The following is a 16098-nucleotide window of genomic DNA, read 5'->3' as shown; positions in this document are numbered from 1 at the left end:
TCCTTCCCACCAGAGAAAGATGCTATGTGTTACTGGCACGCATTCTTCCTGGGGGCCAGATTGGAATTGGGTTTAAACAAAGGAAGAAATTCCACTCCTGAGTCTTTGTTTTTAGATCTCTATTTTAAGAAGTCAATTTGCAATATATCTACTTCCATGAAAAAGTGGACAGATTTGAACTATAAAATTACAGCTCATTTCTTGGGCCTGTCTCTTCTTCCAGTGTTTTATCTGTAAGGATCTTACTTTCTAACTTTTTATTATGAAAAATTTCGAACATACACAAATGTGGAGAGAACAATGTAACAAGCCTCCATATACCTATGACCTGGCTTCAAAATCTATCCTGGCCAATCCTGTTTAATCTATACCGCCACCTATTTCCTTTCAGTTTTATTTTGAAGCAAATCCAAGACTCGCCTATTATTTTATCCTTAAATATTTCCGTATGTGTGTGTGAGTCTTTTAAAATGATCTTTGCAGGGAAAGGAAGTGGGCCTTCATGCTCAAATGTGATAACCACATGAAAGTCTAAATTTTGGAGTGTCTCCAACTCTATTGTGATAGCTTCAAAACATCATGAATCTGGGCAAGGAGTATGTATCAGGTTTCTCTAGAAGGGCTACTGTGGCCGAGTCTTTGGTTCAGACCGCTTGGGTTCATTCTCCAGTCTCACCATGTACTAGCTGAGGCCTTGAGCATGACTTAACTTCTGTGTGCCTTGACCCTTCATCTGTAAAATGGGTGGAAAAACACAACTTACGACATAGAGCTATTGTGAGGAATCAATGAGCGAATGTACATGAAGTACTTGGAACAGTGCCTGGCCCAGAATAAGCACTGTGTGCTGGCCATTTTTAGAACACGAAGGTGCAACAGTGCTTCTTAAAGATTAAAAACAAAGGAATGCAATTCTCTCTACTGAATCAACAGTGCCAGGCGGCTGTAAGAAAGAGCCAGTCATGAAGTTCTAAGGATAAGGGAGGCAACCAGCAGCTTTGCTTTGTAATGACTCTTATTACCTCAAGTGTTAAAAACCTCAAAGCCAAATAAGTGGAATTTCAGAATCCTGAGAAATGACCAAAAAACAAACAAAAAATTGATATATACCTTGGCATCAGCTTCCCAACACTGACGTAACAGCTCAGCAAAACTCCTGGGGCAGCTGCTTGGAATGGTTAATCTCTATCACAGAGAGAGGAAAAGACAAAGCAAGGATTTACTCATGGAGGTAAGCAAATACTCACTGAAAGTTCTTAAAAGAGTTACATGAAGAGCACAAACAAGTCATTAAATATTAAGCTTCCACAGACTGATAGATGACTGGTGAGAATTTATGTTTAGATTCATCATATCTCATCACTAAAGACACGTTTAATCCTGTTCTTCCAAAAAGACCAGTTGGGCCGTGGGTGCTGCATCTCTGAAAACATCTTCAGCACAGACCCGCACAGAGATCATTTGAGAGAAGTGGGCCTCTTCTGATTGGCCAGTAAGAGATTCTGGACACAGGACTCATTAGTGCAAGGGCTGGACACAACAAGGATTACACTGTGAGCATCGCTCCTATGCCAACATGTTACCAAAGTGCTTCTCTAGGACTTGCCATGCTCCTGGAGGCTCTTTAGGGAGCTACGGAGGCATTTCTGTTTATTTTTAAAACTGGAGACTTGCCCCTGGAGCGGGTCAAGAATGCTGGACATCTTTCACTACGTTGTAAATCCCCGACCAAGTACTCCCTTGCACTCCACCAAACTTCAGACGCCCCACGTGCAATCAAACGAGGTTTAATCATTTTCTGGCTCTAGACCCGCTCTTTGATTTACAAGAAACACAAAAGTATATTTTGAGCAGATTTCAGATGCAATGAACTAAGAATGCAACTACCAAATAAAAGAAATCAAGGGCAGACTGATGTCTGCATTATTCATAACCTTCCCGAGATTTTTGGAAAATGTCACCTACAACAGCATTGCTTATGCTGCTGCAATCGTGGAGACCACTCGACTCCAGTCTGCACTTGTAGATGTTGAATCCTATCTTTCCATAGGTACGAGCTCTAAAATGTTCCATTTTCTCATCTACTGTGGCCAGGCCTGCGCATTTATACACAGTAATACGTATTTATTTCTTCGGTATATTACAATGAGGACATTATGTTGACTTCAAAATACAATGTGTGTGGGTACGCTGTACTACATCCGAATTTCATTTCCGGAAAGTAGAGGGAGCATGAACAGAGTTGTTCTCCAGAGAGGACTGGGTGTGACAGTTGAGAACCACAACACTAAGAAGTACCAAGATGAGTTACTCCGCAGTTTTCTTGTTTACCAAAGAAGTTTTGCAAATAAAAAACTGAAACTGGGGCGCCTGGGTGGCTCAGTGGGTTAAGCCGCTGCCTTCGGCTCAGGTCATGATCTCGGGGTCCTGGGATCGAGTCCTGCATCGGGCTCTCTGCTCGGCAGGGAGTCTGCTTCCTCCTCTCTCTCTCTCTGCCTACTTGTGATCTCTCTCTGTCAAATAAATAAATACATAAATAAAATCTTAAAAAAAAAAAAAAACTGAAACTGAACTTAGTTAGATTTGGGGGAGGGCTATGTACAAACTAGAAACAGTTGCCCTGGCAAGAAAACAGGTGATCTGCATTTAGAATTACAGATAAACTTAAAATCAAAATAAATCAAAATAAATACAACCCCAAAGTTTATAAACAAATGGCCCTCGCTAAGTTAAAGGCTATGCTAAACATTTTTTTTTTAACTGATTCCATAGAGTAGAGAAGACTTGGTCAGCTGTACTCTCATTTTACTGTAATGTGAACTGGAAACCTTTTGATGAAGACCAAAAGGAAAATCAGGCGTTTACTTTTTAAAAATATTTATATACAATGGTTGGTTAGGAGTGGCAACTAAGAGAAACAAAGTGACTGCAATTATTCAGCTGAATGTACCCCATGGGAAAGTAATTTCTCATTTTCAATACAACTTTTTCACATTTTTCTAAGAACTGAAATGGGACCTGGATGAATATGGATGGATGTTAATCTTTTCTTACTGAGAAACTTTTTAGCTACTGCATCTGAGACATTATGAAAGAAGACAAAATTATTTTAAATTATCTCATATGGGCAAATGTCAGTTAAATCTAGACTCAGACACTAATGGAAGGGTTTGTTTTGGTGCACTAAAAAAGTACTTTAAGAGAAAATCCAAAGTATTTGAGTCCTGATTACAGAACGATGGGCATTCCTAATGCATTAAAACATCCTGAAATAATCAGATTATCAGCCACAGATTAGCCACACTACTTAAAACTTAAATATTTTACAAGTTCCAAATTTAAAATGAAAATACTTTCCAACCACTAAATTAGGCATGACATTTTTGAAAGAGCATATTCTTTTTCTGCATTGTTTTCTACGTAAGATGAAAAAAATTACTTTTTGTCAATTATTTTTTATTATCTTTTTTCCAAAGAGTAGTCATCAATGGATTAAGTTTTTTGAGGATTTCTGTCAACAGTATGGGGTGCCTATTAACAATAGTTTGGTTAAGTGACGGAAAATTCTCAGGTCATGATCTCAGGGCCAAGAGATCGAGCCCAGTGTCAGTCTCTCTAGAAGAAAAAAATAGTTTTTTACTTAGAACAAAACATATTTTATAAGAATCTAAGAACTTGTAAAGATGGAAATTATGCTATCAGAATACTTTGAATGACCTCTGAGTTTTAGAGAAATTACGAAGACAAATACACATGTCTATAAGAATTACAAAATTTACTAGTAATATCCTCCTAATTTCATGACTTCTGTAAAGGTTCAGTCTTTGCTTTAACAGTGCTTTATGTATATAGTTTTAATAGGACTTAATATTAGGAAAAATTATTGTTTGAAGGCCTTATTTCATTATTAAGCAGTCAGAAGCAAAAACCTTCAAATATTTTGAGAAAGTATTGATCTTCTTATAGATCCAAAGAGCAATCTAAATGGTGAAACTGAATAAGGTCCAGAGTCTAGTTAAGATTAGTAATGTATCAGTGACAACTTTCTGGTTTTGGTATTGGCCAATACCTGTATTTCACCAGTGGGGGAAGCTGGATGAAGGACACACAGAATTCCTTTTACTATTTTTGCAACTTCTGTGAGCCTATAATTATTTCAAAATAAAAAGTTAAAAAGAAAAAGTAACTCTAATATTTGGATATAGGTGTATTCTAGGGTGGCTGGCTTACATTTAAAATGTCTCCCTAAGTTTAAACACATCATTCTTTATTTAAAGGAGGTCTGTTAAAAAAAAAAAAAATACATACATATATACATATACATATACATATACATATACATATACATATATATATATATATATATATATGGCTCGCTCTTTTCAACTCAAGAACCCAAGGTATTCCAAAGTAAAAATAAATGAAATAATTAGAAGTTGAAAGGATCTGTAAATTATTTTTAAATCAAAGTCTCAATTTTATTATGAAGTGAAATAAGTCCTTGGCCTTTTTTTCCCCCAAGTTTTTATTTAAATTCCACTTAGTTAACATATAGTGTAATATTAGTTTCGGGTGCAGAATTGAGTGATTCATCACTTACGTACAACAGCCAGTGCCCTCCTTAGTTCCCATCACCCCTTTAGCCCATCCCCCCCACACCTCCCCTCTATCAACCCCTTCAGTTTGTTCTGTATAGTTGAGACTTGGCAATCGTTGTAATTTTACGTCAACAGAATCTGTTTTGGTAACACGTGTCTATACTTACGAGATGAAATGAAGACTCCTTTGTGAATGGTGACAATGGAAAGTACAATTAGACTTAATTTCAATATTTTTGACAAATACTGAACAGAGTGAGAGTAGACAGGTAAGTAGCCTTATAATACCCAGTTTTCCTTAAGTTCAGTCCAAAGTTGAGAAAACTCTCATCGCCACCTGGGGTTTCTTGAACTTGCTATTCTGTGCCCAGAAGGGGAGGTACCTGAGTACCTCCAGGGGTTTTCAGCCGACTATTAGGTCACACATGGATGAGACAGCAACATTGGACTCTCGGGAATCCCTGAGAGAAAGGACGGCTAACAGCCTCCTCCTGTACAAGCTGACGAAGTTCTCGAGGTTACAGATGGGTGATTCCTGGCCCGCGAGCCAGCTACCCAAAGGCAGCGTCTAAATCCATTTTTCTTGTCCGATTTAAACATCCTCGATAGATACTCATGTTCTGAAAGTGCTTTAGATGCACACCTCCTCTGCCACCCTTTAGAGGAAAGATTATTTTAAAATACTGTTTTTTTCTTATACATCTTTGGAGGATCCAGTCAGCTTTTAAAAAACTTTCTTCTAATTTTCTTGGAACAACACAGAGGGAAAAAAGTTACATTGAGTGTTCCGCTCCAAAGTCAACATTAGGTCAATCGCTTTCTTCACCCTCACGTGTAAACCCAGAACCAAACATCTAATCACCTCACTGGCAAAAGAAAATGGAACAGAAGCAAGCCGGTTCTCATGTCATGAAAATATCAGTTATCCTGCGTACGAAGGTCTGATTTAATAGCACACCAGGAATAAGCAGGACATTTAATTAAAACAGAACAGCTCCTGTGAAACACTGAGCGAGACACATTCTTGAATATAACGCCTTTTGCTTTTTCTTAAATTGGCAGCTCTCTCCCATCAAGTTCAGCCATCGTGAACATTTCATCTGTTCTCAATAGCTCGGGAGGACAAATTAATAAGGGTTAGGGTTATGTGATCTAAACTATGGAAACTTGGTCTCTCTTAGTCAATTGCAGCTGTTTGGTTAACGTAGTCTGTCCCTGCGCTCACATGGGGAGCAGATCAATCTAATTCTTTCATAGCGTTAAAAAGGGCATATCTCCACGTAGTCACCTTTTTGCAAATTATTTGATCCTCGGGTTGCGCGCTTACCTTCTGTGGAGGGCACTGATCAGCTCTGGCAATGAAGCTCTGTGAAATCAGGTTGTTTTGCATTGCAAAGACAACTGCGGGCTTCCAGTACGGGATCTAAGTTCTCCTAGTACCTTTACTGGATGCTTCGTCCTTATGCTGAGGATTTCCATGCCTGTGCATTTCAGTCACAATTTTAAACCTTTCAAAATGTAGTTGCTCTCTTTGATATGAATGTACCACGTTCTCTGATGTAGGCTCATAGGTCCAACTAACTGAAAGCCTCAATTTGTGGGAAGAAGAAAAGCGAGGCTGGGGACACAGCACAAACGGTGTTTACGCCACTGAAGTTCTTTTGAAATGGAAAGGCTCTGCATGAAGAAGGGAACAGTTATGCCACTGCCTCGCCAATTCCAGTGAGGAGCTCATCTTCAATGTAGTGTTCAACGTAGGTGGCAAAACTGTAATTTTTCCCTTTTTTGAAACTATTTTTTCTTCTTTTATTTTTGAAATTCTCATCTAAGCGACAGTTTCTTGTACTATAGTGACTCCTGCTGGGAGAGGTAAGTTGAAGTAGCTGAAGGTCTCTTACAGATAGATCAACTCCCGGCCAGTAAAAAAGATGTCCTAAACGCAGGAGATGGAGTTAAACTGTTCCCCTACCTTGGACGCAATGGCTTCTTTCATCACTAAGAACAAACCCCTAGGTTTTACAATTGAGACTGAGAAACTAGTACAGTACTTGTACAATTTTTGATCTACAGCATCACGACGTGAAGCTGCAACAATTAGATGTAAAGGGTCCATTCATGAGGAATAACATCACTTTGACCCTTTGTGTTAGCTCCTACTGCTAATCTTTCCATAAGCGTGAACTTACTTTCAATTTGAAGAAGATGAAAAAGTCTTTTGCAAAACCCCAATACTGTTTTCTGATCTATGTACCTGAATGGAGAATCGTAGTCTTACCTCGTTTTTTTCCACTACAAGCCAAGCTACTTGTAATCCTTCCAAACCTTTAAAGGGGACCTCCCTTGTTAGCATCTCCCAGAGAACCTGGAACAAAAAGAAAATGGAATTTTTATTCTTGTACTTTATATTTTTGGTGTATTACTGAAACTTATCTAACACTTAACTGTATCCAATTACCAGACAAAACCAACCCCACCTGTAGAAGCCTGGACAAAACATATATATTCATGCAGAGGACTTCTTCTAAATATTATATACCTACACACACATATTTTATATACATATACATACATGAGCACACACAGATACATTCATTTTTTGTTCATTTTTATAAAGAAAAAAAACTAGAAATCAGAACATTCAGAGCCAGACTTATGAAACCAATGGGCCTACATAATTTATCTTGTAAGTTTCTAGAATTCTCACAGATTCCCACAAATTAGGTTTTCTGTTTTGTTAGTCCAACACTTTTTACCTTCAATCACCAATAAACTTCTCTATAAGATAATAACTGGGAATTCAACTGTATTTTTAAAGGTTCAGTAATGGTCTGATAAAAAATACTCAGCCCTAAATCCAAACCACTGGCTAAACCATTCCCCCCGTAATGGTAGATACTTGCAGAACTGTAACATGAAATTGTGTGTTTTGGAGGAAGATCTCTCAAAATGAGTTGATCTAAGGGAGTCATTTTCTTCCACCTCTAACATAATTATATGTTTTAAAATGTAATAAACATTTTATTTATATGTTATGCTCATATATATGTTATGTTCATATATATAGGCTAGGGGTCTGTGTGTGTGTGTGTGTGTGTGTGTGAAATTTATGTGTGTGTTCATATCTCTGCAATCCTTAAGATGAGCATGATTAATAAATTTGCACTGGAATGCCCAAAGAAACCGATGTTAGGAACACTGAAAACACCCAATGATTTGGGTTTCATTTAAAATACTAAGTAATGGAGATCTTTACCTTTGGGTAACTTTCTCAATTTATACAAAAGGGCATCAAAAACTAAGTCTACCAATATATTTTTGAAGTGATAAAACAATTATAATTTTATCAGTAATCCTGATAACAACGACTGTCATTTACTGAGTGATTACGTTTCAGATACTTTGCTAAACTCTTTACGGGTGTTACCATGATTACGACCAATACAGCGAATACATATGATCCTCGTTTTATAGATGAGGAAACTAAGGCTTCAGAAAGTTAGACAAACTTGCCCATAGACACTCCGTTATCAAGTGGCAGAGCTAGAATGTGAACTTGCTGCCTCACCCCAACTGTCAAGCTCTTAACGTGAGGTAACTCTAGAGAAGTAAGGCTGCAGTGCGAGAGAGAAGCCATATTTCAGGGGTGGAGCCATGGCAGAGGTGAGAAGCAGATGAGTTCAGCAGTTTTGAGTTAGACTGCTCTTGTTCTAAAAACAAAACTAAAAAGCCCACTTCTAAATAAGAATGTAGATTGAGAACACGTACTCCATTCAAGAAGGTCCCATGGACCTTTCTCTCTATAGAGCCACTGTTTCCTCAGCCAGTGTTCAGTCATATTTGAATCAGGACATGCTAAGAGAACTCTGGCTAATACGAAGATAATTAGCAGGAAAATCAGGGAAATTGGCAGATGCCGTTCAAGCAGGAGAAAAAAAATTCACTGAAGCCTCTTTGGGCTTTTAATCAAGTGTGTAAGGTACTTCTCTAGAAGAGCTACTGAATAATTCTATTTGAGTCCCAGAAGTGATTAAGAAAAAGTAAGGGGCATCCCAGAAGGGGACGATTCTAGCAAGCACTGTAAGTAAAGGACCAGAACAGGTATGCAGGCTGCACAGAGGAGGGGGACGCAGCATCGAGGGGGCTGAGCAGGAAATGAAGCCCCTTCATTCCCTGCAATTACCACTCCCCCGGTGCGGAGGTTGGGGAGGGAGAGGGGAAGGCAAAGCAGGCAAATGGATGAATTTGGCCTTCCTAAGGAGAACGGGAACAGTGAATCAGTCTCAAATAAATCAAATGCTCCAGACCCCAAAATATCCAAGTAGGTGGCCCCCTGCCCCCTGTTTTCTGATCCCAGCCTACAGGCACAACCCACTGTATGGGAGTACACATAAAGGCTGACTGGGTTGAGGTAAAATGCAAAACCAAGAGCTCGGGAAGAGAAACACAAAAAGACTTATGTCATTCTTCACTCCCAAATGTTCAGGTGGAAAATATCCGAAATCTACCGAGGTCGAGTTCTGTTTCTCCACAAGTTCTAACCCCAGAAAAGTAAGAGTTGCACTTCAGTCTGTGCATGTGCGCATGTGCGTGTGTGCAGAGCTCCGACGGCTGAGGGGCTATGTGACAGCTGCTCACAGGAAGGTATGGACATGGCTGTGAAGGCTTTAGTGGGAGTCCAGCCCCAGCCCCCACCGAGGTCCTTTTACTGATCCCTCAGGTGTAGGAATGTACCAAAAAGCAGGTGGTGTGAGATGGGACAACAGCTGTTTCTGCACTAAACACAATGACACTCGGCACAAAACACTCCTTTGTGGAGGAAGTCATGCAGAGGTCTAAAAATATATTAAACTAGGCCTGAAAATATCAGTGATGGGGATGCAGGCCAAACATGATTGTGATCTTTCCCCTTAAAAATACTTTCCAACTCATTCTATCTTGAGACGTATTTACGTTTAAACTGTGCTCACAAGGAAAAATTTCTATTTTCAGTTTGCGGAGAAACTTGGACAAGGCTGTGTACTTTTCCTGACCTTTCCTGCCAGACAATGGCAGGCCATTACCTGAGCCCAGCTTGTTCCGGAATGGGGCTCACAGACAAGTGACACAGGACGCTCACTCTGAAGCTACGCTGTCGTGGTTCTAGGCTCAGAAGCTACTGAGAAAGGAATCCTTTCTACACTGTCATTAGGACAGCTTTGTTTTTAAAGAGTGGCAAAGCCTTGTGTTTGCGGAAGGCTTATTCTTTCAATGATGTTTGCTTTCTTTAAGTCTTTTCTTTTCTGTGGACAACATACTAAACCCTCCTCTCACTCCATCCTTCAACAGAGAGCATCACGAGGGGGTAGCACAATCTCCTCTCTTGTAAGATGGAGAGAGAAACCGCTCCATGGCTCGCGAGGTTTATCGGCTTTGAAGCAGGGATCACCAGATCCACTTCTGGCATTTGCAGCACATTTCTTCTGAAACTGGCCAGGGCTGGTTAGTCTGGCCATGTGTTAAGAAGCAACCCACGTTTATCAAGCTGCAGTGGCAAGGGACTTTGATAATACTAGGGGCTAAATTCTTACCACAAGTCTGAAAAAACAAAAAAATGAAAAGCAAAAATATCTTAGGTGTTTTGGGGTATTTTTTAGGTTGGTTTTATAAAAGGGCAACTCTTTTAGGGTCTTGTTCATCTGTCCGAGACTGTGTGCATGCGTGCGTGTGTGCATGTGTGTAGGCACAATGAACAGAACAGACACTTCATGAACTATGGGATGCTTTATGCCAAGAGATCCTTTACTGACAAATGGTCCTGGTCACTTACCTACTTTTGAAAGGACATCAAAAATTCTAAATAATTTTTAGTTATTTATTTAGAACATATTTAGAACATTGCTTTCCTAGATAGGCAACATTTTCGGTCTATGGACTACAAAGTTCTAAAACTAACATGCCCTACCTTACTAACCAATCCCTCCTGCTTTTTTAGTTAATACCTACTTTGACCGTGCAATGCTTTCTTCATTTTTAAAAAATCTGTGATTGTGGGGTGCCTGGGTGGCTCAGTGGATTAAAGCCTCTGTCTTCAGCTCAGGTCATAATCCCAGGGTCCTGGGATGGAGCCCCACATTGGGCTCTCTGCTCAGTAAGGAGCCTGCCGCCTCCCCCTCTCTCTCTGCCTGCCTCTCTGCCTACTTGTGATTTGTCTGTCAAATAAATAAATAAAATCTTTAAAAAATTTTTTAAATCTGTGATTGTTTCAACAAAAAGCTCTGGAAAGCATGCCTCATACTATTTCTTTCACCAAATGGTGTTTATCTAGAACATAATGGGAAGGGGTCAGAAGTAAATAAGATCTTGAATTCCTGTTTATAATGAAACTGGTTTATGTGCAACTTTCTGAGTGGAATTCTGCTGATAGAGCTATGGGTTGAGCGTAATCAGAATTCCAAGTAAACCTCTCTCTTTAAGATACTGTTTTCGAACAGAGTCACTGAAAAGGCATTTTCTGTTTCCACCAGTCAAAAGAAGACTCTAACATGAACACCGAGTTGATATTCAGAAACAGGTGACGGGGACTGAGAGTCTACTCTGGCTCAGGAAAGCCGGCGGGTGCACTGCACACAAAAGCCGCTGGCAACTGTAAGGTCCTGGAAGGAGGCGGTGTGAGGTTTGTCTTCGTAAGTGAGATAACACTGAAACTAAAAGTTCACTCTAGCTGGAACCCACAGCTGTCTTTCAGATCTAACGTTTCTGGGATAGGGAAAGTCCAAGACTTGGGGAGAATTTTCAAAGTAAAAGCATTATACCAGAGCTAGTTCATATGCAAAATAATTGAAAAACTATAACCGCCTAAATGTGTATCTATATGACAGGCGAGTGAGAGTGTGAGAAGCGTGGTCTCCTGTTGACTCACTGTGACCCACTCTAGCCCAGAGGCCTCCCCACTCCCTCTGGCTCCACACAACCTGCTCTGGGAACTGAGGCCTGCTGAGGAACGAACAGTGGTTTTAATACTTGCAAAGGGCTGTAGGAAACAAAAGAATACACAACAGGACAGAAAAAGTTTGCTGGTTCCTGTTCCACAGGACAGACAGTGGGCCCAAAGAGCAGGTAAAGGACAATTTAAATTACCCTTCATTCTTAGAAAGACCCAGAATTAAGGGAAATGAGGTACTTCACCTGAAGCTATTGCTTTCTTTCAACCTTTAAAATTTTAGCCTTTTGCCGAAAACACATATCTCATTCCTATAATGACTTTTTCCAATAGCCAACAAAACTCATCTCTATTATATTAAATTAATTTGGTAAGGCGCCTGGGTGGCTCAGTCAGTTAAATGTCTGCCTTCGGCTCAGGTCATGATCCCAGGGTCCCAGGATGGAGCCCTGTATGGGGCTCTTTGCTCAACGGGGAACCTGCTACTCCCTCCGCCTGCCACTCTCTCCTGCTTGTGCTCCCTCTCTCTCCAATAAGTAAAATCTTAAAAAAAAAAAAAAGATGTATTGTAATTTAGAAGCAGCTTGCTAACAAAAACAAGCCTAAGACTTCAGTAATGAAGCCAAAAGTAACTCCTGAGAGGCTGATGGCCTCTAGAGAATCAGGAACACACACATGACAATGCAGGTCTCCTCTTGGGCCATCAGCAGTCACTTTGGGTAGAAACCAGAGAAGTCCAGGAAGTGGAGGTATGGTAGTTTGGGCCAAAATCTCTCTCCTCCTTTACCTGTCACTATGAAAATGTCCTTTGAGAGTCATAATACAAATATAGAGGCAGTATGACGGGGAGATGAGACCTGAAGAGAAGGAGCATCAAATACTATTTCGCACTCTTTAAAAGATACACAGTATTTTAAGGATAAAAGAACTCCTCAGAAAGGGGCAACAAATAAATTCCTTCTACCACCAAAGAACCACCCTGCCCCTCTACCCCGCCCCCCTCCCATTCCCCCTATTCCACTTACTTCTTTCCTTCTGCTATTCCTCAAGAATGGTTCACCTCAAAACCCCTCCTCCAGAAGCTTCTGCTCCTTCAGGGAGTCTTTCCTGTGCTCTCCATTCCCTGAGCAACCCCCAAACCCACATTATCCTGTTCTCTGTGCTGCTCTGTTGTGACTTTTTCATGATTCCTTCGAGTCATGCCTCAGAGAGTCACACTGCTTTATAAGACCTGCAGCAGGCATGGGCAAGGCCATAAAAGCTACGTGCACTTCCTTCTGTACTCTCTGGAAACTCACCAATCATTTTCATAGTTGACGTTCAAAAATCTGTAATTCACTCATGTGGCAGACCTACTGGTGTGGTTTGAGCAACTTATCACAGTGAAGTCCTGTTCCAGATGGCCCACACTTTCAACTGACTTACACGGATGTTCCACAGTCATGTGTCCAGGAAAGCGCTCTCCACGGGACTGCCTCGGGCCCCGCATTATTTCAGGTTTCATCTAATTGTTCTTTGGAAGTAGCATTGGTTTCTTCTTGACATAGGACGAAATAACTCAGATGCATAAAAGTCATCCAAGTCAACATTCTGGCAATTAGGAAAGTGTCCTCTCTGAGGCCGCTGCTCTAAGCATTCCACCAAACACAGCATTATTGTCTTAAATCTGTGTTAAATTGCTGTATCCCACTTCTGGAGGTGTTTGATTTTTTAGATTTCCTTGAGCAACAACAAAAAAAATGAGAAATGAACTCACCACACCATAGGAATATGTGTCACAAGTTTCAGACACAGGGAGACTTTGGATAACTTCCGGGGCCATCCATGGGAAAGTTCCAACCAAGGACATATGTGTCGTATGGTTATGGAACCGAGAGGCACCAAAATCACATATCTGAGAAAAGAGAAACAAGTATCAACCTTCTACTACCGATTAATGAAAGAATTATCCATCACAAAAACTTACACATGAAGTTAACAAATACTTCTAAAAAAAATTAAAAGGAGTCCTACCTTCAATACCCCATCAGCAGCTATAACAACTAAAAAAAAAAAAAGAGAAAAAATTATGACAATCCTATTTATATATGATTTATGATTTATGACCCTAATTTATTTGAGTCATCTTATGCTGAAAAACCCTGTAAACTTTTATCTTCCATATGGCATATGAAAGGTAAAACTGAAGTATTTACTGCACTGAAGATTTTGCAAAAAGGAGCTGACATTAAAAAAGGAATAAAAAAACGAATTCCATGAGGTGCTGACTAAAACGTTTCTGAACATTTGTTTAAATCAAATGTAGTACTACCCAGTAAAAGCAGCATATGTTAGTAGTAGTAAAGAGAACCAAACTTTTTAATACAAATTTTATTGACTTATTGGAGAGAGAGCATGAGGGTGGGGAAGGAACAGAGGGAGAGGGAGAAGTAGACTCCTCAGCGAGCAGGATGCCAGCCTTGGGACTTGATCCCAGGACTCCATGATCATGACCTAAGCCAGACACTGATGCTTAACAGACTGAGCCACACGGATGCCCAAGAACCAAATTTTTTTTTTTTTAAAGATTTTATTTATTTATTTGACAGAGAGAGATCACAAGTAGGCAGAGAGGCAGGCAGAGAGAGAGAGAGAGGAGGAAGCAGACTCCCTGCCAAGCAGAGAGCTCGATGCGGGGCTCGATCCCAGGACCCTGAGATCATGACCTGAGCCAAAGGCAGAGGCTTTAACCCACTAAGCCACCCAGGTGTCCCAAGAACCAAAATTTTTACTTGTGTTCTGCCACTAGACACTCAGCATGATGTTGAGGAGGTCTTCAACTTCATGGTATATATTTTTTCTCCCAATTGAGTAATTTTCTTGTAGGCAAGGACAACATTCATTCATTCACTTACTCATATATTCACTCACTTAACAAATATTTGCCAAGCACCTGTTATGGGTAAGCCCATGTACTATATTCTGGAAGAGGAAGGTGAGCAAGACTGTCTCTGGCTCCTGTGTATAGTCTCCTGGGAGAGATGTGAAACCAATGTCTGTAATCATGTGGGATAACACCTGAACCTAATATAATACTGTATGTTTATACTGGAATCAACATTTAAAAACTTTTTAAATTTTCTTTAAATATGTAAGCAAGTGGGACAAATTCTATGAGAGACACAGAGATTGCCTTGGAATCAAAGAGCAGGGGTATCTAAGTCTAAGGAGGTCAGGAGTTTGCAGAAGAAATGCTCACACTAAGACCAGAAGAACAAGGTGGGACTAACTAGACAGAGGAGTGCTATGGGAGGGAAGCATTTTTTTTTTTTTTTTTTTTTTTTTTTTTGGCAGAGAAGAGAGCCTTGCAGAAAGTCAGGAACAGAAGGGAAAAAAGGGCAATTTTGGAAGGCAGGGGCCTGGGCTGGAAGAAATGGAAATCCAATGAACCATTTTAAGCAAATGACAAGGTCAAATGTGCAGAGGGGAGAGCACAGGAGAGAAGAGAACTGGAGGCAAGGAGATCACTATGCACCCAAGCGGGTGCAGTCCAAGAGAGACTTAAGGATGCCCATACAAAGGCTGTGGCAGAGAAGAGAAGCAGATGGAGTCAGGGAACATTTAGGAGGCTAGATCAGGGGGTTCGGGTGGCTCCCTTGGTGAGTGCTGGATACTTGGTTTTGACTCAGGTCATGATCTCGTGGGTTGTGGGTCATGGGATTAAGCCCTGCATCAGGCTCTGTACTCCATGGGGAGTCTGCTTCCCTTTCCCTTTGCTCCTCCCCCTGCTCACACACTGTCTCTAAAATAAATAAAATGAAATCGTTTTTAAAAATTCGGGAGTAGGGGCGCTTGGGTGGCTCAACTGGTTAAACGGCTGCCTTCATTTCAGGTCAGGATCTCAATCAGGGTCCTGAGACCAAGCCCCACATCTGGCTCCCTGCTCAGCGGGGAGTCTGCTTCTCCCTCTCCTGCTGCAGCACCCCCTGCTTGTGCTCTCTCACTCATGCTCTCTCTCAAATTTAAACAACAACAACAAAAACATCTTTTAAAAAAGAAGAAAGAAAAAGAAACTTTTAGGAGACCAAATCAACTGGCCTTGAGTAATGGGGCAGTGGGGATGGGGGTGGGGGGAGAGGGAGGACTCGAGGATGAAATCAAATAAAGAGGCAATCCGGCACAATGGTTAGAACAAGAGCTCTGCAATCAAACTCTTCTTTTTTATCTCACTTCTGGCTTAGGGAATTGGTATTGCCATTCGTGGAGAAAAGTAGTACAGAAATAACTGGGGGGGGAGGGGTGTGGAGAGGAAATGAAAAGATCAGCAAGGACACAATATATCTTGGGGTCATACAAATACCTATGTGGCCTATCCCAAAAGCAGACAGCACGTGGTTCTGAAGCTGAACTCTGTCTGGGCGTGCTAACAGGCAGACGGGGCTTTTGTGGGACTGGGTGAATGAGAGCGGAAGAGGCAAGGAGGCCCAAGGTAGACCTCGAAGAACTGTTCTGGTTTTTTGTTTTGTTTTGTTTTTTTAAATTAAATATTTTATTCATTTATTTTAGAGAGAGAGAGAGAGTGAGTGAATGAGCAGGGGGGGA

General features: G+C 40.7%; 1 protein-coding gene across 4 annotated transcripts in view; it reads right to left on the bottom strand.

Annotated features, from left to right (window-relative positions):
* The window catches only part of MAP3K20 (mitogen-activated protein kinase kinase kinase 20), a 177628-nt gene that overhangs the window by 56679 nt on the left and 104851 nt on the right, over positions 1-16098 (bottom strand). For all 4 annotated transcript variants that reach the window (XM_032355970.1, XM_032355968.1, XM_032355971.1 and 1 more), the window contains exons 6-9: positions 13531-13559; positions 13274-13411; positions 6874-6960; positions 1111-1185 (exon numbers count right to left, since the gene is read on the bottom strand). In XM_032355970.1, coding sequence (XP_032211861.1) covers positions 1111-1185; positions 6874-6960; positions 13274-13411; positions 13531-13559 — 329 coding nt within the window. The remainder of the gene's footprint in view (positions 1-1110; positions 1186-6873; positions 6961-13273; positions 13412-13530; positions 13560-16098) is intronic.

This window comes from Mustela erminea, chromosome 8 (assembly GCF_009829155.1).
Source record: "Mustela erminea isolate mMusErm1 chromosome 8, mMusErm1.Pri, whole genome shotgun sequence".
NCBI lineage: Eukaryota > Metazoa > Chordata > Mammalia > Carnivora > Mustelidae > Mustela > Mustela erminea.
The sequence above is the reverse complement of the archived record's forward strand: the minus strand, read 5'-3'. Positions and strand labels throughout refer to the sequence as shown.